Source organism: Episyrphus balteatus, chromosome 2 (assembly GCF_945859705.1).
Source record: "Episyrphus balteatus chromosome 2, idEpiBalt1.1, whole genome shotgun sequence".
Taxonomy (NCBI): Eukaryota; Metazoa; Arthropoda; class Insecta; order Diptera; family Syrphidae; genus Episyrphus; species Episyrphus balteatus.
In genome coordinates, this window is record NC_079135.1 from 91,163,561 (window position 1) to 91,188,996 (window position 25,436).

The window sequence follows — 25,436 nt, forward strand, 5'->3', positions numbered from 1 at the left end:
AACAATAAAATGGACGATTATATCGCATGAACTTGCTCTTCGAGTTCCAGTTGGTTAAATTTGAGAAAAAAATATAGTTAAAATGCACAACTAAGTACGTACTCGTTCTTGTTGATCCAACTATCTTTATATTAGCTTAGCTTTTAAAAATTAAGCATTTACTTAGGTTATTAGATCAAAACTGAAAAAAAATTCAAGAGTTACCTAACAAATTTATTTTTTTTAAGTTTTTCTTTACAACATATAGGTATTTCAAAAATTGAGTTTGCCGAAAAACATTTGTCTTTAAATTTTGAATAAATTTACTGAGTGATAACTCGATAAACAAAATGTAAAAAAAAACGGCAACGCAATATTTTCATAATTTGATTTTTATGAAAAAAAAAAATAAAAATGCAATTTCAGATTTATCATTCTAAAAGAGCCATTAGAAAAATTCAAAATTTTCTTGGAAATACGAACCCTTGAAAATTCACTCGGAAAATCTTTTTTTTTTATAAAAAGGTGTGCCTTGTTTAAAAAAATATCATTTGAGCGTTTTTTTTAATCAAAATAGTTTTCAAAATTCTACTTTCAATTCTGTTTTACAAAATTCTGTTTTTAAAATTCAGTTTTTCAAAATTCTGCTTTTCATTATTTTGTTTTACATAATTCTGCTACAAATTAAAATAAAATGCACGACTGGGGTCGCACGTACTTGCTCTTATGCTAAAAGTAACTCTTATGTTAAAGCTTTTTATTTAAGAAACACCGTTTTAAATTATGTTTTACAAAAAACCAAGTATGCCATTTTATTACTTGCCTAAAAAGGTATTTTTAGAAAAAAAATTTTCCAAAATCGTTAGAGCCGTTTTTTAAAAAAATAATTTCTAACATTTAACAAAAAAAGAGTTGGTATGCCATTTTAAAGAAATAATTAATTTACACATAAAAACGAAATTTCAAAATTTTTCACAAACCCGTTTTCAAAAAATTGATTTAAAAAAAATTTTTTTTTTAAATATTTTTTAAAAATCCAAAAATGCACTTTTTGAAAATTTTCTAAAATTTTAATATTACCTTTATCTAAACGCCTTTGCATAAAAATTTTCGGATATCGGATTAATTTTGTACGAGATATTCAGAAATCAAAAAAACCGTTCTATGACAGTTACCGTTAATAACGGTACAAAAAAAATTTTTTTTATTTCAAAAGTTGGCTCTTATGTGCAATACTACACATGAAAATTTTAGTGAAAATCGTTAGAGCGGTTTTTGAAAAAAATTAACTTTTCTATTTCCTTTATATGGCAGGTACCGTTAGTTTTGGTCATAAAAAAATTTCAATTTCCCCTCTAGGGAATCACCAAAAACTGCTAACTACCAAGTTTGAACAAAATCATTTCACTCGTTTAGGCTGTAGCTTGAGGTATATACAGACAGAATTGCCGGACCCACTTTTTTGGCATTCTCCATCATCGTAATGTCATGTAAAATTGTTATCTCGAGTTCGATTTTTTTACGAATCCTAAACTTGCCCTATATCCTATATCGCAAGTAAAAACGGGGTGGGAAAATGTAAAAAGCGAGCGTTTTTTAACATTTTCCAAATCTTTTTTTTAAGTTTTTGCAGAATTTTGTAAAATTATCCTCTCACAAATGAGCAAAATTTACACAATTTAAAATGTGTTCCTTTTTTTTCATAATCTTCGTCGTAATTCTTACAAATTTTACTCTTTTACCTTACGGTATTCTTAATAATGATAGCTCAATTTGATATTTATGTAAAGTCGAAAATAATTTTAAAAAAATCTTAAGTGTAATAAATATTTCTTTTTATTTCTTGCAATATTTGGGTGGCTTCTTTTAATTACACTGCAAAAAAAAACAAAAAAAAGTCGGGAGCAAGAACTCTGTAAGGTGATTTTAATAAACTTGAGTGTGCTGAATTCAAAACAGTTTACAGATTTTTTCCATCACGTCTAGTTTTTGTGCTCTGCTCATCACAATTTTAGCTATAAAGTCCCAAAAACTAAATTTTAAATGAAATGTTTTTTGACATTTGATCTAAAAATATTATTTTTCAGTAATATTTTGCTATTTTTTCAACCGAATCAGGAATAGAAAACTGAAATTTACTTCAAATCTGCTTCAAAAATCATAAGTTACCTTAAACACCTAGATTTTGAGATATCATACCTTTCTATACCAAATATCTTTTAGAAAAAAATAATTTTAAAAATAAAAATAAACGTATTTAAGACGATAAAATAGGGCTTTTGAATATTGCATATGTAGTTTTGCGAAAAAAAATTTAACGGTGATGAAATTCAACGCCAAAAGTACCACAAAAACGCGTTTTTGACCTGTTAATATTTAAATATTTCGAAAACTTGACGTGCCAGTGAAATTTTGACTTCAGATTCGGAATCAGCACACAAAAGTCATATAGAAAAGTATGGTTTGGTTGAAGCTCCATTTTCGTTGCCGACCAGTGTTATTTAAACAATAAATATTTGTAGGTATATGGCGCAATGTTTCGAATATAATTAGGTATTCTTCACCATTAACAATATTTGTTGAGGAATAAAAATATAAACACAAAAATATAATATAATTAAAATAATATAAAAAAAAAAACATAAAATAAGCCACTAAAACACTTGAGACCCAGACCCCTTTTGAACTATATATTTTGTATTATTTCTCTTTTTGACTAAAAAATAATAAACCATTTTTTTTTTTTTTCAATTAAAACTTTTACTTCACAAGATTACAAAATTGACGTTGTCCAATTTTTTTATAAAAATTTGCAGATCTTCAAATTCATGATTCTCTTTTTTATAGATATTATTTTTAAAAAGCAGTAAAAGTTGGGATCAACAGACTCTTCAAATCATTAGCAACTTAATATGTGTGAAACATAATTCCTAAGACATAAAAAGTGTATCTATCTACTACATTTCTATAACACTGTTGCTTTTTTTATTTTTTTTTCATACTGGTTAGCATGCCTTAACTTAAAATAAATAAATAAAAAAAAAAATGACACACAATGATACGGATTATATCATTTTGTCTGGCTTGATATCAATCTCAAGTGACAATATATATCATAAAAAACGATATCGAGCACACGTACCTAGAGGTCATTGTCAGTTTACTTTTCGCGCTATATTTAAGATATCTATTGTGGTCGCATTGTATTAAAGAAAAAACATAAGACTTCCGGGATAAGCTTTGAAATATGTACCTATTATTTGAATAAGACTTGAAATAACAAATTTATTACCAGCTTAAGTACGTAAATGACAACAATAAATTAAAATAGAATTGAGGTACAAAATTTCCAAGAAGATTAATAGAATTGTTAGAAGTTTTATTTTATTGGTGGAAAAAACCTTTTTAATTTGTTAAAAACACAATTTTATTTTATCAATGGTGCTTAACATGACAGTTCGTAAAAAAGTAAGAGATAACAATGTTTTATTATTTAATATTAAAAAAAAAAAACACGACACCGCCAAAACACGTGTTCAAATTTTATAACATAGAAGTTGCAGTTTTAGTGCTTCATTTTGTAAAATTTTCTATCTAACTCTTCAAATAGCTACAAGCTACATATGATTAAGCGCCAATTTTATTATCGGTTGGATTTTTTTTTTTTTTTTTTTTTTTGAATTTTTGCTCACGGAAGCAAGCAAATGATAAGAAAATCGTGATAAATCGGCAAATGAATCAATTATAAATCACTTATAAGTGATAACACATTTTAAGTCTGTTTAAAGGTTAAAAATGATGAAGCTCAAATGGAGGTTTCGTCATACTTCTTATCTTTGATAGAGAATATACGTCAAGGTATTGCCAAAATAAACAGACAACTGTAACTTTTAAATAAAGAAAAATGGTGACAGGATGACAAAACAAAGTTTTCTTTAAAGATTTGCGAAAAAAAAATAAAAAAATAACGGGTCTGTAAAAAGAAATATATCTCCAAAAGTCTTGTTTTACTCCCTCTTTTTTGAAAACTTTTGTATATTCTTTCATAACTTCTTAACTACTTATCATAAATCGGCAAATGAGGTATCGATAAAAGCGTCTTGCTCATCCGCTTACTTATAAATTGTCTTTGCAATACAAATTTAAAGTATTTATCTACCTTTGAACCCTCTTTATAATATACATAAACAAAAATAGTAGCTATCTTCCCCAAACAAAACCAAGAAAATAAAGATACAAATTATTGAATTAAACCAAACGCGCTCAATCCACGATTTACTTTCTTGTCCACTTCAATTTAATTCAAATGTTGCACATATGAATCTAAATTGATAACAATCCAGCAGGCGATCGGTTGTTTAGGGGGCGCGGCAATACCCAGACAAAAGTTTACAAAACGCTTCTTCTTGCCCACTTGATGAGTATATGCACTTGACTTTAATATAAAATTACCATTTTTTTTTCATATAAATTGATACATAAAAACCTACAAAAAATATAAAAGAAAAAAAAATACATAAATACTTGTGCGGATGTAATCAATGTATGCGCTCCATGTGCGCGCCCCGCTTAGAAAAAAAAATAAGAGTCTATTTTTGAAATCAATTTTCAAATTAGTTCATTCGAGCAGAAAGCCAGTGAGTGGTGAATATTGTTACCGGTAAATTAACCACTTGCGTAATTTTGCTCGCTAGCTTGGTCTTTATTCTTATGTATAACAATAAGTCGTTATCAGTGAGCGTACATTTATAAGATACACACAAACAAGACAAAAAATTGGAAGCAGAAAACTGCACCAGACAATTTATGACACATTCAAAGAAGAAAGTTCAAGTATGTTTTATTTTTAAATTAATTTTTTTTTTTTTCATTAAATTGATGTGTATATATTTGTGTTTTTTTTTATATATGCATAGCACAGATTTTTAAAGACATTTTTTTTAAATTGGAACAAATTGATAAGATTTCAGAATTAATTGTTTGGGTTGAAGGACGTTGCGTTGTCGTAGATATACATATGTATGGATTGTGCCGTCATTAAATTGTTTTATAGCAATTTTATTCAAGGAAAACAAAATATTGACTATTAAATAATAACAAATGGTCTACAATTTAAAGTGTCTTGTGTTTGAATTTTAATTAGGATGCAAATACAGGGTGTTTTGAATTTTATAAGATACATTTTGTGTTATAATGGTTCATAATCGTCTTTGATAAAATTCATATAAAAAGTAAAACAATTTTCAAAAAATTAGTTATAGTTTTGCAAAAAAAAAAAAAAGTGCTACAAAGAAAACATCACCTAAAAACATACAAACTCGAGAACGAATCGAAAACGAGAAAATTATCTTCATTCGTTTCTCCATTCAGAATAACTCAAAAAATCCATATCGTTTTGGCACAAGGTGGTGACTGGGACATCCTGTAAAATATCTTGTTTAAAACAAAGAATTTTTGCAAATTTTAAAAAAACTAATGTTGGAGGCGTTTTTAGAAATAATTTTTTAAGATTTTCAAACATTAAAGAAAGAAAGAAAGTACTAATCCACACACAAGAACTAAATTTAAACAAAATTCATAGAATCGTTTTAAAAATAATGTTTTTAATTTTTTTAATAACCATTCAAAAAATATATTTTTGTTTCGAAAGACCTTGTTTTCGGCAGTATACGTGTTTTTTTTATCAGAGCCGTTTTACTCCAGTCAAAGCGTCGGAAAAAAGGGCCTCACCTTGCGCAGAGAGGCACTGTCAGTTTTTATTTCATGGATCGATAGGGGTATATTTAAAAGGCTTAAACCCAATTTCTCACCACCTGATCATTCTTTTTAGCGGAGTTATTCACAAAAATGCATTTTTTGGGATATTTTACTTCTAAGCTAATATCTTTGCTCCAGATTGTCGTAGACCAAAAAATAAACATACATTCTCTTCCTTATAATATTTTCTATCGTTGTATGTAATTTCATTGTATTTGAGTGAGTAAATACAAAATGGCAGCCATTTAAAGTCAAATTCTTGCTGTTAAAAAACACATTTTTGTCATTATTTCGAAAAAAGCTTATATCATGATTGACATTTTTCTAATTTATTTTGTAGCCCTATTCATGTCCTGCATTTTACAGAAAAAATCAGCTCTTTATCACCAAAGATGGCCGAGCAATTGATAAATGAACGCCTGCAAAACCGGTGCGAAAACACCCAAAAATATCGTTTTTTGGGAATAACTCGGCTTCAGAGTGTCTTACGACAAAAAATAAAGCTATTAATTGTTCGTTACAACATTTTCTATCGATTTGGTGCACATTATTTTTGTTGAAACAAATTAAAAATAAGTTATATTAAGTCAAAGACGTTTTTTTGTTTAGCAAACTTTTGCCTTATTATTTCATAAACAGTGCAAGTATTTGCTAACAAAATAAAATACTGTTGTAGCCCTTTAAATTATCTACAATTTAAAAAAAAAATTAGCTCTCTACGACCCACACGAGCCGAGAAATTAATTTTTTAAAAAAGTTCCAAATGCCCAACGAAAAACATGAGACAAATCCTCTTATAACAAGAAACAATGAAAACAACCCCTCTCACTGAGAACTATTATTCGACTTATAAACAAGGGAAATTTTTTTAAATTTTCTTACGGAATGATGCTTTCTTAAAATTATAATAACTCGGCTCGTGTGGGTCGTTACAAAATAAATTAGAAAAATGTCAATCATGATATAAGCTTTTTTCGAAATAATGACAAAAATGTGTTTTTTAACAGCAAGAATTTGACTTTAAATGGCTGCCATTTTGTATTTACTCACTCAAATACAATGAAATTACATACAACGATAGAAAATATTATAAGGAAGAGAATGTATGTTTATTTTTTGGTCTACGATAACCTGGAGCACACGGTGGGCAGGAAGCATCGATAGGTATCACAAAAATGTCGACAAAAACTGAAAGTTGGGTTGTATTTGTTGATGATTATACGTCCAAAATCCGTTGGAATTGAAATCCTAGCTGCTTCTTTTCAAAAGTTATTCATATTTTTGTATTTCTAATCGGGACAATTTGGAATAAAAATCTTGGGGAGAGTACGATAACTTAGGCGACAAGAATTGATAACGGTATTTTGTAGAGGAGTTTAATACAATAATTTTTTACTAGAGGAGGGGGGGTCCATCTCCCCCCGTTTAGGCGGGAGGGGCAATTTTCTAAAATATCACAATAAATACAAAAACAAATTATTTAAAAACAACGGCAACACTAACAGTTATGAATGATACCTTTTTCAAAAGCCAGAATTGTACATTTGATTCTAATTTTTAAATCAAATTATTGCAATTAATTGTTCTCGAAATAATCAACTTCAAAGTCAAAATTTGGGAAAAAAGTTGAAAAAAAATCACATTAAATACAGTATTTACCAAGATTGTAAATTTAAATATGAAATAAATCAATGAAATAAACTGACTCAATCAATTTCTTATCAAATACTAAAAACCATATGCTTCTATGCCTTATAATTTCCGAGAAAATTGAAAATAAGAAAATTACCTTTTTATCAGATTTTCATTTTCTTAACTATTTTCGCAAATATGAACAGCTTTTTAACTTAAAAGAAGTATCATGCCTGGCTCACTTCGCGGGTTCTCAGAATTCAAATTTTTTTTTGGGTCCTCTGTCCCGCTAAGACAACTTCGTTGCTTCGCTTAGGCCATTTGAAATTGGTCCTAAGAATCTCGCGATTTTTTTTATAAAAATGGTAAATAAAAATGGTTAAGATATGAAGTTCAAGGCGTATCAAAGTGAGATAGCTAAGAGGGGAGGCATGCTGCCCCCCTGCAACCCCCGTACTTGGGCAGACTATAGGATTGATTTGGGGTGGGGTCAAGGTTGGGTATGTACAAAGTTTCTTTTGAATAATTCGAAAAAACTTTTAATTTCTGAAGAAAATTTGCCTTCACCCAAACTCGCACCCACCCCAAATCCTATAAAAGTGAGCTCAACCAGGGGTGTTACAAGGGGGCATACTGCTTGCAAGCATTATGTTTATGTAAACAAGAAAACAGCTAAAAAATAGAAATTCGATAAAAAGGAAGTTTTTTAATTTTCAAATTTCTCAAAAACTAGAAAGCATAGAAGCATATAATTTTCAGAATTTGATTATAAATTAATTGAGGCAGTTTATTTCATTGATTTATTTTGTATTTAAATTCACATTCTTGGTAAAAATAGTATTTAAAGTTTATTTTTTCAACTTTTTTCCCAAATTTTGACTTTGAAGTTGATTATTTCGAGAACAATTAATTGCAATAATTTGATTTAAAAATTAGAATTAAGTGTACAATTCTGGCTTTTGAAAAAAGTATCATTCATAACTGTTGGTGTTGCCGTTGTTTTTAAATAATTTGTTTTTTTATTTAACGTGATATTTTAGAAAATTGCCCCTCCTGCCTAAATGGGGGGAGATGGACCCCCCCTCCTCTAGTAAAAAATTATTGTATTAAACTCCTCTACAAAATACCGTTATCAATTCTTGTCGCCTAAGTTATCGTACTCTCCCCAAGATTTTTATTCCAAATTGTCCCGATTAGAAATACAAAAATATGAATAACTTTTGAAAAGGAGCAGCTAGGATTTCAATTCCAACGGATTTTGGACGTATAATCATCAACAAATACAACCCAACTTTCAGTTTTTGTCGACATTTTTGTGATACCTATTGATGCTTCCTGCCCACCGTGAGCAAAGATATTAGCTTAGAAGTAAAATATCCCAAAAAATGCATTTTTGTGAATAACTCCGCTAAAAAGAATGATCAGGTGGTGAGAAATTGTTTTTAAGCCTTTTAAATATACCCCTATCGATCCATGAAATAAAAACTGACAGTGCCTCTCTGCGCAAGGTGAGGCCCTTTTTTCCGACGCTTTGACTGGTGTATTTTAGAGAAAAAAAAAATACTTTTTCCATTTTGATCAAAAACCAACATTTAAAATAAAAGATCCGAAAATCGCTAAAAACTTGGATTTTTATATTTGTTCAAACAAGGTTTTGTTAAACGGCTTTAAATACTCACACAAATTTTTTTCTCTTGCGCATTGAAGGTCCAGTGGGATGAAGAAATTGCTTAAGACTTAAGACGAGTTTTTCAAAAAAATAATGTATCATTGAAGCTAAAGAAATTAGCAATAAATTTAGCTAAAACCATCATCTACAGCCTGAATGGTTTACAGAATATTGCTCTTCAAAATTATCGTAAATTTTCTCAAAATCAAATAATTTTTCCAATATTATTTGTATTTAAAACAACTCGGTAAGTGGAAAATTTTGCACTTCAAAATGTGAACTGGTTTTGATTTGATTTGCATATTGTTTGGATATTGTTTTCTATAAAAACTAGTAAATAATTTTTAAAAAAATATTTTTTATCGGAATCTTCCGAAACATGGAATCACCCTGTATTGTGGACGTCAAAAATATACTCATGAATTGACAAAAAACCTAGCACTAATTAGATTTATTAACTTTCATACCCTCATGATACATGTGTATCGCAAATATTTGTTCGAAAATACTATGATAGTAACATGTAGTTGATTCTACATTTTTAATGTTTTTTCGTTATAAGGTTTCAACGACATCAATATGCCGTCAAGTCAAGTAACTACCCATACATAATTAATTTTAACTTCGGGACTCCACAATGCACTATTCTTTTCATATTATTGGTTGATGATTCCTGTTTGTTGAGAATAAATATTTATAAAAAAAATATTAAATTAAATTTAAAAGTTTTAAAAGGTAGGTACTACTCAAAATGAGTTTTGACGCTATCAATCTTCTTGGGTAAAAATTAAAGATTGACTTCTTAGAATTTAAACGATCCAGTTCCTAGACAAAATTCGCATGCGGAAAAAAATTGGTGTAGACCTTTGGCTCGTCGTTAATCAAAATTAAATGTCGAAGTGTCGGTGGATGTCATCAAAAATTATTCAAAGTATAGTTAAAATGTTATATGATTCTCTACGAAATAAATTGTGATATCATCCTGATAATAGAAATGTTGTTTTAACATTTTAAATATCATAAAACACATTTTATAGAGCATTTTTGGCTGATGTTTAAAAAATGTTAATTTGGTATTTAAAAAATGTTAAATTGATATTGGTTTTTTTCGGTGTACTCTTGCACTTTTTATGCGGTTTTAAAAAAAGTGCATAGATAGATTTTGATGAGGGAATCTGAACCTGCTATAGAGGCTGAAATACTGCGTCGACCTCGACACAGATCTTAAAAATTCATAAATAAATTTTTCTGACCCATTCATTTCACATTTCCTATCTCTGCTGGACTTAAAATATATAAAATAAGTTCTTTAAATGACTAATTCTTTCATATAACTCTTTAAAGCTCGCAACAGAGTATGCCATTTTATGCCATTTAATTTGATTCCGCACACTTTTGAACCAAAAAAAGAGACATAGGAAACAATTTTTCGTCACATTTTCTTACCCAAGAGCTGCAGAAAATTTTTTTACTGCAACTCTGGCAATTTTTTTTTAATAAAACTAACAGGTCTTAGCATATTAACAAAAAGCTTGTTTTTCTCAGAGACAACTTAAACGATTTCGTTTAAAATGTTTGACCGTCCTATATCTAAGATTTTGTATTCGAAATTAAAGCTTTTGGTTAAGTTATCAGAAGAGTAATAAAAAATTTTCGCAAGAAAGGCAACACAATATCCGAATTTTTTGAGAAAAACTTAAAAATAACCCAAAAATCATCTGGACCATATTTTCAGGCTCAACGGACGAACAGTGGCATGACGAAAACCATTTTTGGAATCCATCATCTTAATGTTGGTTTTTCGAAATTGTTGTTAAAGTTGCAGTTATAGGCGCCGCCGCCGCACGGTTGTCCAAAATGACTTATCTCGTTGCAAAAATCATAACTTTTGAACGGATTGAGTTAGTGATTTCTACAAAATGGCATACCAATTTTAATTTAAATATTTTTTTTTTTAAGAAAATCGGTTTTCGACCGATGATTCCTAAACACCCTGTAAAACAATTTTCTTGAAATTCATTGGTGTTACAGCCCTGGAAATTTCCTTCAAATTAAAAAAAAAACTGTACCGCTACCTCAATCCGTTCAAAAGTTATGATTTTTGCAACGAGATAAGTCATTTTGGACAACAGTGCGCCGTCTTACGATAATTCCATTTTTATATAATCTTTGAACAACAAACAATAACAACTTGAAGGTTGTCTCTAGCCAAGTCTTATGGCTAGAGTTAAAGTTCTCTCACGGGTGTCAATACGATCATCAGTCTCCTTTTTTTCAGTTTTTCTAATAATTTTTAATTTTAGTTGCCTTATTGGGTAATAAAATAAAACAAATTTTATAACGATACAAAAAATTTGTATCGCCAGTGATAAAGTTACAAAGCCCCTATTCTAGATACTAGAGTCTTTAACTTAAAAAAAATTTAAGAGTTGTTAAATAAAAATGATTGCATCAACCCCAAAAGTTCGTTATTTTTTATTGTAATTAACTTGCTTTTAAGTAAAAAATTATGTTATTTTTAAAAAAGTAAAAAATTTTATTTAAAAATTACATCACTTTCTTTCCATAGCAGACAGCATTTTGATTAGTTTCTTCAATTTTTATTTAAATTTTCTTGAGCATTTTATTCGTATCTGTTAATCATACTTTCAAGGTTGGAACTGGTAATTCTGTTTTATGGTTTCCAATTTATTTGCTATGAATAATTTTCTTCGCAAACAGTGGTGCCTTTATCAAACCACATTCCTATCTGTTACAAATACCTACTAGGAATAAAAATATCTAATCTAAATATTTACACGACCTTCACATAGAAACAGAATTTTTTTCTAAATGTAAATTCAAATTCTCATTAAATCGCTAAGCACGCGTTTCCCCGCTATAAAATATTCATCACTATCACACAAATGAACTTCTCTATATAGTGTAACATTTATTTTTAATTTAAATTTCCCTTTCAATTTCAGGTGAAAAACGTCATTCGGCCACGCTATTACTCCTCAGAATTGGGTATACGTGAAAAAATATTCATCGGTGTCATGACCTCACAAGATGGCATCAACACTTTGGCAACAGCGATAAATCGCACCGTTGCACACCTGGTCAATCGCATCAAATTCTTCATTAACGCCGACAATGTGAAGAGCAACTACAAGTTGAAGAACATTGTCGGTTTCACCGATACTCGCGAGAATCTTCGACCATTCCATGTGATCAAGTATCTCGCGGATAATTATCTCGATGACTATGATTATTTCCTTATTATTCCGGACACTGTTTATGTGGATGCAAGAAAACTGCAAAAGATGCTCTATCATTTGAGTATAACGTTTGACATTTACATGGGTAAACGAACTGATAGTGGGACAAATGAGAATGGCAATTTGGGAGCGGGTGGTGAAAATGGTGAAACAGCTGATGGTGGCAATCTGTCGGATGAAAATGATCTGAAAATGCAAAGTGATCGTAATTACTGTGATTTAAATGCTGGTATTTTATTAAGTAGTAGTGTTATAAGAAAAATGAGAAATAATTTAGACTGGTGCGTGCGCAACGGTATGACTGGGGTGCATAGTGTGAACATTGGCAGATGTGTCAAATATTCGAGTCGACTGTCCGGATGCCAAGAAAATTATCAGGTAAGCTTGCTATGATTTGTTTGTGTTGTTTTTTTTTGTCTTTGATTTGAATTATCAGGTGAGTATTTAGGCCAATTAAAACAAGTGACGTCAGATCTTTGTTTTATCGAAGTTTCTTTCTTCTTCATTCAATAAATCATCACAACATGCTTAGTCTATTTTATAGCAAAAAATTAATTTAGTTATAAAAGTTGATGACTTGTAAAGATAACAGTTCAAAATAGGTTCTGTAGAATTTGTACATAGTTGTTATAGTAGTTCTATGATACCTTCATTAGGTATTACTCATTATTGTTTTTATCAAAAACTTTAGGATATCGTTTACCTTTTTGGAATGTTTTGAAGTGTTCATCATTACCGGTAGCAAAAAAAAGTTGAGATAACATTTTTCCATGCCATTACCATTACCATGGTAGACAATGCCAAAAAAGTGGGTCCCGGAAGTCCGTCTGTCAGTCTGTCTGTATACGAACCCACAGCCTAAACGGATGGACCGATTTATGTCAAACTTGGTATGTAGCGTTATTTGGCGACTCTCCAGAGGGGTTTTTGGAATTAATTTTTTTGGACCAAAAATAACGGTACTTGTCATATACCGATTTTAGTAAAATTGAAATATCTCGAAAGCGGCTCTAATGATTTTGTTTAAAAAATTCAAATGTTAGTTTGAAGCTAAGGTGTATCTTTTAATGAAATTTTTTTTTTTTGAAAATCATTATTAACGGTACCTGCCATAGAACCGTTTTGTTCAAATCCGATTATCTCCGAAACTGCTTATTCGATTTCAACGAAACTTTTTGCGAAGAAGCATTTCTATAACTTAAATATAAACCAAAAATAAAATTTTCAAAAAAATAATTTTTGGATTTTTAAAAAAAATTAAAAAATTTTTTGAAAAATCAAATTTTCGAAAACGGGACATCGAATTTTTTGGAAATTTTGTTTTAAGATACTGATTAGTGATTTCTACAAAATGGCATACCAATTTTAATTTAAAACTTTTTTTCCAAAAAATTATTTATAAAAAATTAGTTTTTTAAAAAACGGCTCTAACGATTTTGAAATTTTTTTTGGGGTCGGTCAGTTTTTAATGGCCGAATTTAACCTAACTTACGTCTCTCGATAAGCTAAATAAAATTTGTTACAAAAAATTATTATGTTAAATTCTCCATCAAAACCATGAACCTAGTGTATATAATACGGAATAAGTCCATTTAGCAAAATTGTTGGGAAAACGCAAAAAACTAAATAGCTTCTATTTTTTAATGTTTGACCTTCAGATAAAATAAAGATTCTTCTTCCTTTGCTCGGCGCTGTTATGATCTCGAAGTCGAGGGGGTCATAACTATCCCACATAACTGCTTCACACTAGTGATCCGCCTGTGGGGTTCGCCGGGTTGACCTCAGAAATCGGCGACAAGCCTCCCGGTTTTGTATTGTTCCATTTCTGAGGCCAACTGAATGCTGGTGTTTTTGCATTTGCTTGTATCAGGAGTTTTTAGGCCTACCATTCTTTTTATTTCGTGTTGCAACGTTATATGATATTGCTTTTTTGACAGGCTTCTCAGGATCTCTGCATTGAACATCCTTTTTCATGTTTTTTTAGACTACTTTGGTATGGAATTTTTTTTTCTTCAATTTTTAAAAAAAACATTTTTCCGATATTAAATTTGATTCTCTACAACGAGTTTTAAGATCAATTTATCAAAATTATGCTTTGTTTACGAGTTATATTGAAAAAAAAACCAAAAAGGGGGTTTTTGTACCCCTATCTTCAATTTCGACCCTGTCATTTAATAGCACTCCACGGTTTAATCGTCTCTTATAACCCATTCAACGTTTTATGCAATTAAAACCTGTGAACGTCTTAGTTAAGACATAATCAGTAGCCTGAATCTGAAATCCTGGACTTATTCTGTTCTTAAAACTGACACAACTAAAAATATTTCATGCGAATGACACACTTATCGATAGAAAATCACTCATAGAAAATGTTTTGCAAAAAATATTCTCGATTTAACAACTATTCTTAGTAAAAAATGTATTTTTTTTATTTTCCTGGTCCAAATATGTATCATCAAGAAAACACAACGATGATTTTTGGTTTGTGTCTATGTTTTGAGACTGTGGGACACTCTGTATATATTAGCGGACCATTGGAAATTAATTAATTTGGCTTTTAGATGAAAAAAGAAAAAAAATTAGTTAAAAAATATATTTTTTTATTTTTCAAAACTTAAATACAAACTATACCCTGATTAAAATATGAAATATCCGTCTTCAGCCTTTAACGAGGTATTGGCGAATAACCAAAATATAATTATGTTAACTTCATTGAAGATAGATTTTTGTCCTTAATTTTGTAATACTTATGGACCAAAATAGTGGATTTTCAAACTCAACTATTAAAGTGCCTCCCCGCATTCCCATATGAAATCATTACAAGTAGACCATTCCTACTCAATAAACTTGAACCACACAAAAACTTTGAATGTCACTTAATCTTTCTTCATTTTACCGCTTCAATTCTCCCTAACCATCAATACAACTTTTCTTTAGAAACAAGAATTTATTTCTTATTACCTGAATTGCTAACAATTCTATCATGTCACGTTAGTAAAATTAATTCATTCTTATTTGCAAAACATAAAAGAATTTATGTTTAAATTGGCTACAACATTATTTGCATATGCTCGACATTTTTATCAAAAGCGAAACAACATTATAGTCGATTTGTCGTTGTTATTTATGTTATTTAAAAATAGCACTCATACGCCAGACGAAATGGGTGCTCATCAATGAACTTTCACGTAGCCTTGATCTTGGGTTGTGTGTAAACACATAATCAAGCACTGCCAAAGATTATGCAAATGAATTTTTTTTTTGCATAATAAAATAAAATTACCCTCTCAACAACTATTCTATTTATATAAGAAGACTACTGCATTTGCTTTAATATTATTTTTATTGAAAATATTATTGAATTGAATGAAAATATTTTTCTTCGCAGTTTTATTTTGAATTAGCGCCGGCAATCCATCAACATTTAATTAGTTTAATCTTAATCTCGAACACAGTAAATCAAAGATGCACATATTTGTAAGATATATGTATCTATTAAAGCGTGTTGCACTTCAGTCGCGTAATTAACAGATTAATTGTGTGTAATTAAATGTAATCTGTTTACACTTGATCAATATGCATAGATTTGATCTTAAAGTATCATTGTGACTGATTGAATCAAATGCTAACTACTATTGTCATTACGAGAAGTAAATAGACCTACATACGAGTATTTCTTCGTTTGTGTAATAGAAGGGAACATTCAATTTATGTCAGGGTATCCCCATTAGCGAATGAATGTGCATTATAAAAGCAAAAGCTTATTCAACTACACGTGAAACAGGTTTATAGCTGTAAAGTGTAGAAGCAATTAAATAATATGCATAATTATTTTCAATTTTAATTGAGTCCATGTCTGAAGTAGTAGTCACGGATTTAGCTTCACGTGGTGCAAACCTAAACGAAAACTTTTAGTAGGCAAGAACTTTTAACGGCAAGCTTCGAAAAAAAAGAAGAAATCTATAAATCTATAGATCTTTTAGTTTTAAAGGCAACGATTAACTTTTTTTGAAAATTGATACAGATGATTTTTACTTTATTCTGAAAATTGTTTGTTTTTTTTCTTTTTAAAATCTTAATAGCCCAGTAATTTTAGGCATTTTTTACCCCAATCTGCGGAAAAATTCCTACTGGGCTCGATTTTGGTATAGACCTCTATAACTTCTAACGCGGACGCGATATCAATGTCGATTTTTCACATCTTCAAAACAACGCCGTAACGAAGGTCTATACCAAAATCGAGCCCAGTAGGAATTTTTCCGCAGATAAAACCTAAAACTACTGGACTAAAGAGCCCCCGCACACTACAAACTTTCTATCGGCTGACAGTTTAGTCGGTCTCTTAATCAGTATGAAAATTTATGAAAGTGCGCACATTACAACGATTAAGTATCGGCCGATCAAAAAGTTTATTTGATCCAAAAAACAGTTTGTTTTCTTACACAATTGCCTTCAAACTAAAATATTTCCTAACAAGCCGACTTTTTAGTCGCCTGCCTATGCGCACACTAGGAGCCCAACCCGACTAAACTATCGGCCGATAAAAAGTCTGTAGTGTGCTGGGGCTCTTAACGTATAACTTTTTAGATTTATTGGCAAAAAAAACTCTAGGTGCATTCAACTGTCACGTACAGACAATGCTGCCTTACTGTTGACAGGGTTGTTAAAAACCCTTTTTAATGCATTTGCCTTCCATTAGGTACAAATAATGTAAATATTATTGCAATTATTTGTTTGCATTAAACAAAATTCAATGTAAAATGTATTATAAAAAATGTTTTACATTATCTTCTTATTGTATGGTGAAATAGTCAAGTTATGTAATTTTTTATGCAAAAAAGTTCGTTTTTCAAAAATATTTTTTTTATGAACAAATTTTAAAATTGGAATAAATATGAAGATAATTTCAGGTTTTTGCTGTGTCATTCGATTCTATAGATTCTAATAACAATTTGAATTTGTTAATTGTAATTTTTTTTTTTTTATTAATATTGTTTTACTAAAGCTTTATTCTTTTTCGATAAAGGTGTATTCCGGTCTATAAAATATACATACATACCTAATGTATATATACACTCCTGCTCAAAATCAACGCACTTCTGTTTACTTTTGTAGTTAAACCCCTATATCTTTTTTTTAAATGGCTTTAAAATTCTAGTTCTTATTTTTGTGTGTGTATACAGGGTGTCCCAAAAGTTAACGTCGAAACGAAAACGCTAGATAGGGTAGGTGGTGACAGTTATCAGAAAAATAATAAAAAAAATCGCAGCCATATATTTTGGGAGTTATGGGCATTTGAAAAAAAGTCGAAAAAATGGTCACCCTGTGACGGTTTTTCATGTGCCGTGACTACAAATCTTAATTTTTCTCATTTTTTTCTTTTGTTACAAAACCTTGAATAACCCTGCCAGCAAATGCATTTAAAAATTTTAACTCAGCTGCATCAGTTTTAAAGAAAATATTACTTTTTTACCCAACTTAGTACTAAAAAATTTTACATGACTCTAATTCAATGAACCGTATTGTAAAAAAAATGCTCTACGATTATTCGGCAAGTTGCCTTAAAAGTTGGTGTGTTCAATTCCCTTTTCTAAATGTTATAACATGTTGAGGATATTCCATAAATAACCGGGATAAAATTTATTTTCTTAAGAAATCCGACTTTTTTCTTAGGTAATTTTTCCATATTATTTAAGTTTTTGTATTCTGAAAGGTTCTGAAAGGGTACAAAACTTGAATAATATTGAAAAATTACCTAATAAAAAAGTCGGATTTCTTAAGAAAATAAATTTTATCTCGGTTTACTTTATATCAAGTCGAAAAAATGCATAACAGCAACAATAATACCAACAAAAAAAAAATGATGAACAAAATTTAACAATTCAAGCTCTGAAAACCGATATTAAGGATTTTTTTTTAAGAATAAAAAAAAAGAAATAAAAAGAAAATCTGATGTTAATTCCAATATAGCATATTTCAACTTGGAGTCTTCTATTCATTCCACGAATTAAGTTTTGAAAGTTTTACTGTTAAATATTCTACGACACTTTTTCACTGTAGTTTTCAGCTGATCAATATTGCTTTGAGATATATTCCGGTGCCGAACGCATCACTTCAGAATTTCCCAGACATGTTCTATTGAATTTAAATACGGATTTCTTGGTGGTTAATCCAAAATTGGTATATACTAAAGTCTTAAAGATATTCTGAAACCACTGTAACACTATTAACTCGTGCATTTTCGTACCCTGTGGACCAATTCTAGAGCTGGTTGGTAACGCGTTCTGTTCGAGGATATCTGAATTTAAGCTCACTCTTGTCTCATCTGAGATAAGAACCATGATACTGGTTTAAAGTAATAATAGCTTTTTTCTGGAAGTGCGTTAAATTTGAATAGAAGTGAATATATTGTATAAGGATTCCAAATACTATCTTAACATTTCAAGTTAATCCACTAAATACTTTTCCAGTCACTTTACTGATAGAATAGTCAAAATTGTAAGAAATTCGACCAATATTAAAAAAAAAAAATATTTAATGGACACATATTGCAATGAATTTTGTTTTTCAATGCAGAAAATTTTTTAGATTAATACCTACAATAATGTAATAATGTAGAACAGAGTTATCAATATTTAAAAGCACGTCTTCAAGCCACAAAATCTCATATTTTCAATCCTTTTTAAAAATAAATAAATTGCACGACTGGCGCACGCACTTGCTCTTATGCTTAAAGTAACTATAATGTTAAAGCTTTTTATTCAAGAAATTTAAAATTTGATATTTTGAAGAAATTTCATAAGTATAAAAAAATTAAATCTGTTTTTATAATTAATTAAACTCCGTTTTAAATTATCTTAAAAAAAAAACAAATATGCCATTTTATTTCTTGTATAAAAAGGTATTTTCAGAAAAAAATTTTCGAAAATTGTAGGAGCCGTTTTTTAAAAAAAATAATTTTTTATATATAAAAATTTTTTAACATTTTTCAAAAAAAAAGTTGGTATGCCATTTTAAAGAAATAATTTATTTACACATAAAAACTAAATTTCAAAATTTTTCATTGGTCCGTTTTCAAAAAATTGATTTTTCAAAAAAAAAATTTTTGAAATATTTTTTAAAAAACCAAAAATGCGTTTTTTGAAAATTTTCTAAAATTTTAATATTATCTTTACTTACACACCTTTGGGTAAAAAATTTAAATTGGGTTAATGTTGTACGAGATATTCAGAAACGAAAAAAACCGTTCTATGACAGGTACCGTTAATAACGGTACAAAAAATATTTTTTTTATTTAAAAAGTTGGCTCTTATGTGTAGTACTACGGCTCGTTAGAGCCGTTTTTGAAAAAAATTAACTTTTCTATTTCCGTTATATGGCAGTTACCGTTAGTTTTGGTCATAAAAAAAAATTTCAATTTCCCCTCTAGGGAAAAACTGCTAACTACCAAGTTTGAAGAAAATCACTTCACTCGTTTAGGCTGTAGCTCCAGATAGAGACAGACACACAGACAGACAGACATACAGAATTGCCGGACCCACTTTTTTGGCATTCTCCATCATCGTAATGTCATGTAAAATTGTTATCTCGAGTTTGATTTTTTTTACGAATCCTAAACTTGCCCTATAGTACCTATATCGCAAGTAAAAAATCTTCAGAAGCGTATCGCTTTTTCTATGTGAAAAAAAAGTTTTAGCTAAATCAAAAATGTTTCGGTCTGAAAAGAATGTCTCATAAAAGTAGTCTCATATTCAAATATAGCAAGTTCGAAATAAAAAAACTTTGTTATATTCAATAAAATTTTTTAAAGTATAGTAGTAAAAGTATAGTCTTGTTTTTCTAAATAAAAAAATCCAACCTTTATTAAACAACAAACTTCTTATTCCTAGCCTTGAACTCCAAAAGTAAGTCTCTGTCAGTCAGCAGTATAAATATTTTGTATTTATTTAAGATTTTGTTCATATCAGATCAGATCATAAACCATGAAAAAAAAAAAATAAATTTGAATCCGGTGTCTATATTGGCCGGCGGGTATGTGTTCAACGTGATATATTGTGTTAAAATCTTGTGCTGACAAATATACATACCTACCTTTCCTATAAATTTGTATTATCTACTCAACATTAAAGTATGATATCCCCTTGTCTGCAATTAACAAAACTCACGCGCTCCATGAATAAAAAAAAAAAAATACATTTTTATCTAAATTTTGATCCCACCTGGGCTTCATGTTGGTTATATTGAATTTTAAAACCCTTGTCAAACATCTTAGTTATTTTGACTCATAATATATTAATAAAAAAAAGCCAAAAGCATGGTTCTTACTCAATTGGTTGAAGAGACTTATGAAAAAAAAAATCAAAAATATCTATTTTTTTTTATTTTTTTTTGCATAAAAATACTTTTTGACATTTTTTTCTGTTATTTACGTTTCAGTATCACAGACGAATATTTTAAAGGTAAATTTTATTCAAAATAATAAATAATATGAAGAGGAAAGTATCCACAGGGGCAATGACACAAGTGTGCTTCTACTGCAAAATTTAGTTAACGCAAATATTGCGTCAGTACAAAAATAAATTGAGGTTCTTTTTTTTTTTTCTTTTTTAAGTTTCATATTACAGAAACGAAAGTATGGATTTTTTTTGTGAAAAATACATAAATTGTTGAATATGAAGGAAATTCTTTTGGTAACTTTGAAAAAAAAAGCTTTCAATAGAACGCATTTTTTTTAACTTAACAAACCATAGAGTACAAATGTTGTATTAAATAATGTAAAAAAGGAAACGAAACATAATCGGCTAACGTCCGCTCTTTTTTAATGACCCCAACAATTTTTTAAGTGACAGCAAGCTGACTCGCTTGAGTGAATTAGAACTTTCGGTTTCTGTTTATGAATCATTTTTGTCGTTTGTTTAATTTATTTTATGAACTTGAACCATTAGAATTGTAGTTATTTGTCAAATAGTTTTTACTTTTTTTTTTGTTGTATTATTTACAAAAGACTAAGCATTGTTCCTCTGTTGTTTGTCGTCGATTTGAGGCCAAAAATATTTAAAGTTAGTCGAAATATTTAGTTGTAATAGATATTAGATAATGAGTTACATTTCTGTATACCTACTTCGTTTTCACACGCATTTTTCTAATTCAATTTTTTTTTTTTTAAACTCATAATTTAAGTTAGTTTTCCAATATTAACAAATAAAAGGTTTTAGGTAGTTATTTAATTAAAAACTTCCTGGTAAATATTCAACTTGGGATGATTATCGTTGACGTAAAATAGTTAGAAACTTAAATTTGGTAAAAATACCTACCTAATTTTGAGTTTAAAAAAATAAATTTTTGAAAAATAGTTTCAAAAACACGTGAGTGAATATTTTGGAAGATTTGTGTTAAAATGGCATAGAAAAAACCGGATTTTTCGTTATTTATTTTCAAACTGGCTACATAATATATAGAATAAATTAAATGGCATATTTAATTTTGAAATCTAATCAATTAGTTTCAAAATCAAAAGCAAAAAGTTTTAGGCAGAATAAAACTTTTTGGTTCAAAGTCATCATAATTGAAGTTTTAAACTTCTTGATTGTAACGAAAACTAAGGCTTTGTGCAACCTTTAACATCAACTCTTCTTAAGTTGTTATGATCTTTCTCAATGACGTACAAAATGATGCGAGCCGAATCAAGGGGGCACAGTTGAAATAATCACAAAAAATCAGAGTGAAACTTTTATGGTAATTAGATTCAGTGAACAAACGAGTGTTTTGTTTTAAAACAGAAGAGTTAAACAAAAAAGAGACAAAAAGGTCAGACAGGAATTTGTTTTGATTTTATTTCCTGCGTTAGCAAGTCTGCGACAGTTTATTCGTATAAATTGCATCAAAATTCTGAAAATAAAAAAAGAAAGAAAAAGAGCGGACATAAGACTTAAATACGACAATCAGAAGACAGACTGGGTGCTTTGTTCTTTGAAAGATATCAAAATGCCTTGGGCATTTTGCTTAACTTTATTTTATTATATCCACTCTTTTGAAAAAAAAAAAAAATGAAGATAACAGAGATCCTTTGTTTTATTTAGATCTTTCAGGTAGAATATGGGTTTGTTGCCCTTTTTGTCGGAGGATGTGTTTTCCAATTAATTCAGATCTCAGAGCATCTAACATGATCGAAAGGGGATTTTTTTTTGTCTTGTAAATCAGAATTTCAAAGAAGACAGAAAGAAATAACTGCAAGTTTTGCGAATTTTGTGTCTATAAAGCAATAAATCAATCTTAGATTTTCCTAACTTTTTTAAAATATTTATTTTTTTGTGGAAATTTTTTTTTTGATAGATAAAGTGATTCTTGAAGAGCCAATTAACCGATACAAGTTCATCCATATTTTGTAATTTTGTACTTCGATTTTGTTCAGCAAATTCAGAAAAGATATCATAAGTGTAGACTTACAACAGTTCTCTAGACACAAAGTTTTATTGATTTAATGAAACTCTTCGACCTATGTATTTACAATATACTTGCTGACGTTGCCTGTATGCACGCGGTATAATTACTTAATAACGTAATATACGAATGCCAAACCCGTTTTCGGAGACGGAAAGTTAAAAAAAAAATATTTGCAAGGGAAGCTATATATATGTGTGACTCCGAAGTAATTTCTAAATTCGGAGAAGTTGATAGCCCGAATTTTACAATTTTTTGTCATTCAGATTTTAGAACACTTGGAAACTGATGCATATATAAAATCGTTTGCAAATTCCAAAGTACCTATCGATGCGAGCAGTTATTTTCACCCATTAGAAGGATATGTCAGTAAGTTTTTTTTTTGAGAACCCGCTTTTTTGGCCCCTCGTAACCATTGAGTTTGACATGCTTGTTATAGATAATTGAAAGATCTAAACTTTTGTATTTTTATAGATAATATAAGGTCTGTTTAATGAATCTGATCCGCACAGAAAAGATCCGAAAACTACAGGTTTGTGTGTTTCATGAAGGAAAACCTTGCCCTAAACTGTTCTACAAACTGTCATTTTGTGTTCCATGAAGTTTTCCAGCACAGATTAGTACAAGTTTTTCTGCTCCTACTTTTGAGGTAGAGCAAACGAGTGAGAAGTGTCAAACAGCAACTTGATTTGTTTTATTCTTACAAAAATATATTTAAATAAATTCAAAATAATGGAAATTTGTTTAGAATCTTCATAATATAAAGAAAAATTCAAAATGTGAACAAATATTCCGATTAATTATAATTTATTTGAATGAAAAGTCATAACAAAAAAAAAATATTTTAATTTTAAGTTTCAAAACTGATAGGCAAAAGTCAACCCTTTAAAATAGGAAGGTGTACTTTTCTGATCTTTTTTGTTCTGACAGTTTTCAAGAATTTGTGCTGTTCTAATCTTTTCTGTTCCAGTTTTTCTTCATTAAACAGACCTTTCTCACAAAACCTGAAAAATATGTCAAAAAATAATTTTTAAAACAAAATAATGGTTGGATCAAAATCCAAAAAATTTACTTGAAACATAAGGAATACTAAATTTTGTTTTTGAAAAAATGATCAATTTTTCAATTTAAAAGTATTTACTTTTTTTAAGATGGTTTCCATGGATCAAAACTGTGTTTTATGGATTTTCTAATAGTTTCTATTACTCCAGTCAAAGTCGGAAAAAAGGGCCTAACCTTGCGCACAGAGGAACTTTCAGTTTTTATTTCATGGATCGATAGGGGTACATTTGAAAGGCTTAACCCCAATTTCTCACCACCTGATCATTCTTTTTAGTGGAGTTATTCACAAAAATTTAATTTTTGGGATATTTTACTTTTAAGCTAATATCTTTGCTCCACTTTGTCGTAGACCAAAAAATAAACATACATTCTCTTCCTTATAATATTTTCTATTGTTGTATGTAATTTCAATGTATTTGAGTGAGTTACTACAAAATGGCAGCCAGTTGAAGTCAAATTCTAGTAGTTAAAAAACACATTTTCGTTTTTGCTTTTCGAAAAAGGTTTATAATATAAACATTTTTCTAACCTATCAGCCCTTTATCACCAAAGATGGCCGAGAAATTGATAAATGAATGCATGCAAAACCGGTGCGAAAACACCCAAAAATATCGTTTTTTGGGAATAACTACAGCAAAAAATTAAGCTATTAATTGTTTGTCACAACATTTTCTATCGAACATTATTTTTGTTGAAAGAAATAAAAAATAAGTAATATTACCTAAGTCAAAGTCGTTTTTGTTTAGCAAACTCTTGCCTTATTATTTTGTAAACGGTGCAAGTATTGGCTAACAAATTAAAATACCACTGTTGTCCTTCAAATTATCTACAATTTAAAAAAAAAATGTTTTTCGTAAGATTTTATGTAACATTGATAAATGTTACGGTTTTTGAGTAATTAAAGTATAAATTTTAATCAATAGGGCAAAATTGTAAATAATGATTAAATAAAATTTTCGAATTTAAGCTTTTTTCATTTTTTGAATTTTCCCAGAACATGTACTATGGTATACTAATGTAAATTTTTGCTTACACAATCAGAAAGTAGACATTTTAACGAACAAAATACCTACCGATTTTTTGAAAAAAGCTGATATTTTGACACGTGAATTTTCAATTGAAAACTAGGGTGTTTTTTTGGTATTAAGTTAAAATAAGGTGAAAAAAATAATATTTTAAATCAAATAAATTACTGTGTATTTGAGACATAATAAGGTAGGTTTTCACCAAATTTCATAGAAAAAAACATTTTTTTTAAAAAGATAAAAATAAAAAACCAAAAACTCGTTTTTTTTAATTTTTCACATAAATAAATAAAATGTGAAAAAATTATTAATGCATAAGTTGTAGATCTTTTTACTACCTACAATGTTGTCATACAACTTTTTTCCATAAAACTTGTAGTTTTGCCGGAAATCGAGATATACCATTTTTTACCATTAAAAACTCAACCCATCCACTTCCCGAACTCGGCTCGCCCGTAATTTATTTTTCCTTTCATTATTATCGTATTCACCTCCTTTTCCAATGGGTTTCATCCTACTATGATTTTTTCTTACTTTTTAATGTTTTTGAAGGCTTCGGCACTGGTCTATATAGGTACCCAAATAATGTAAAGAAAGGAAATAGCGTTCAAC

General features: G+C 29.2%; 1 protein-coding gene across 1 annotated transcript in view; it reads left to right on the plus strand.

Annotated features, from left to right (window-relative positions):
- Nucleotides 1-25,436, plus strand: part of LOC129909292 (chondroitin sulfate glucuronyltransferase) — a 56,750-nt gene that overhangs the window by 21,226 nt on the left and 10,088 nt on the right. The window contains exon 2 of the mRNA XM_055986368.1: nucleotides 12,004-12,675. Coding sequence (XP_055842343.1) covers nucleotides 12,004-12,675 — 672 coding nt within the window. The remainder of the gene's footprint in view (nucleotides 1-12,003; nucleotides 12,676-25,436) is intronic.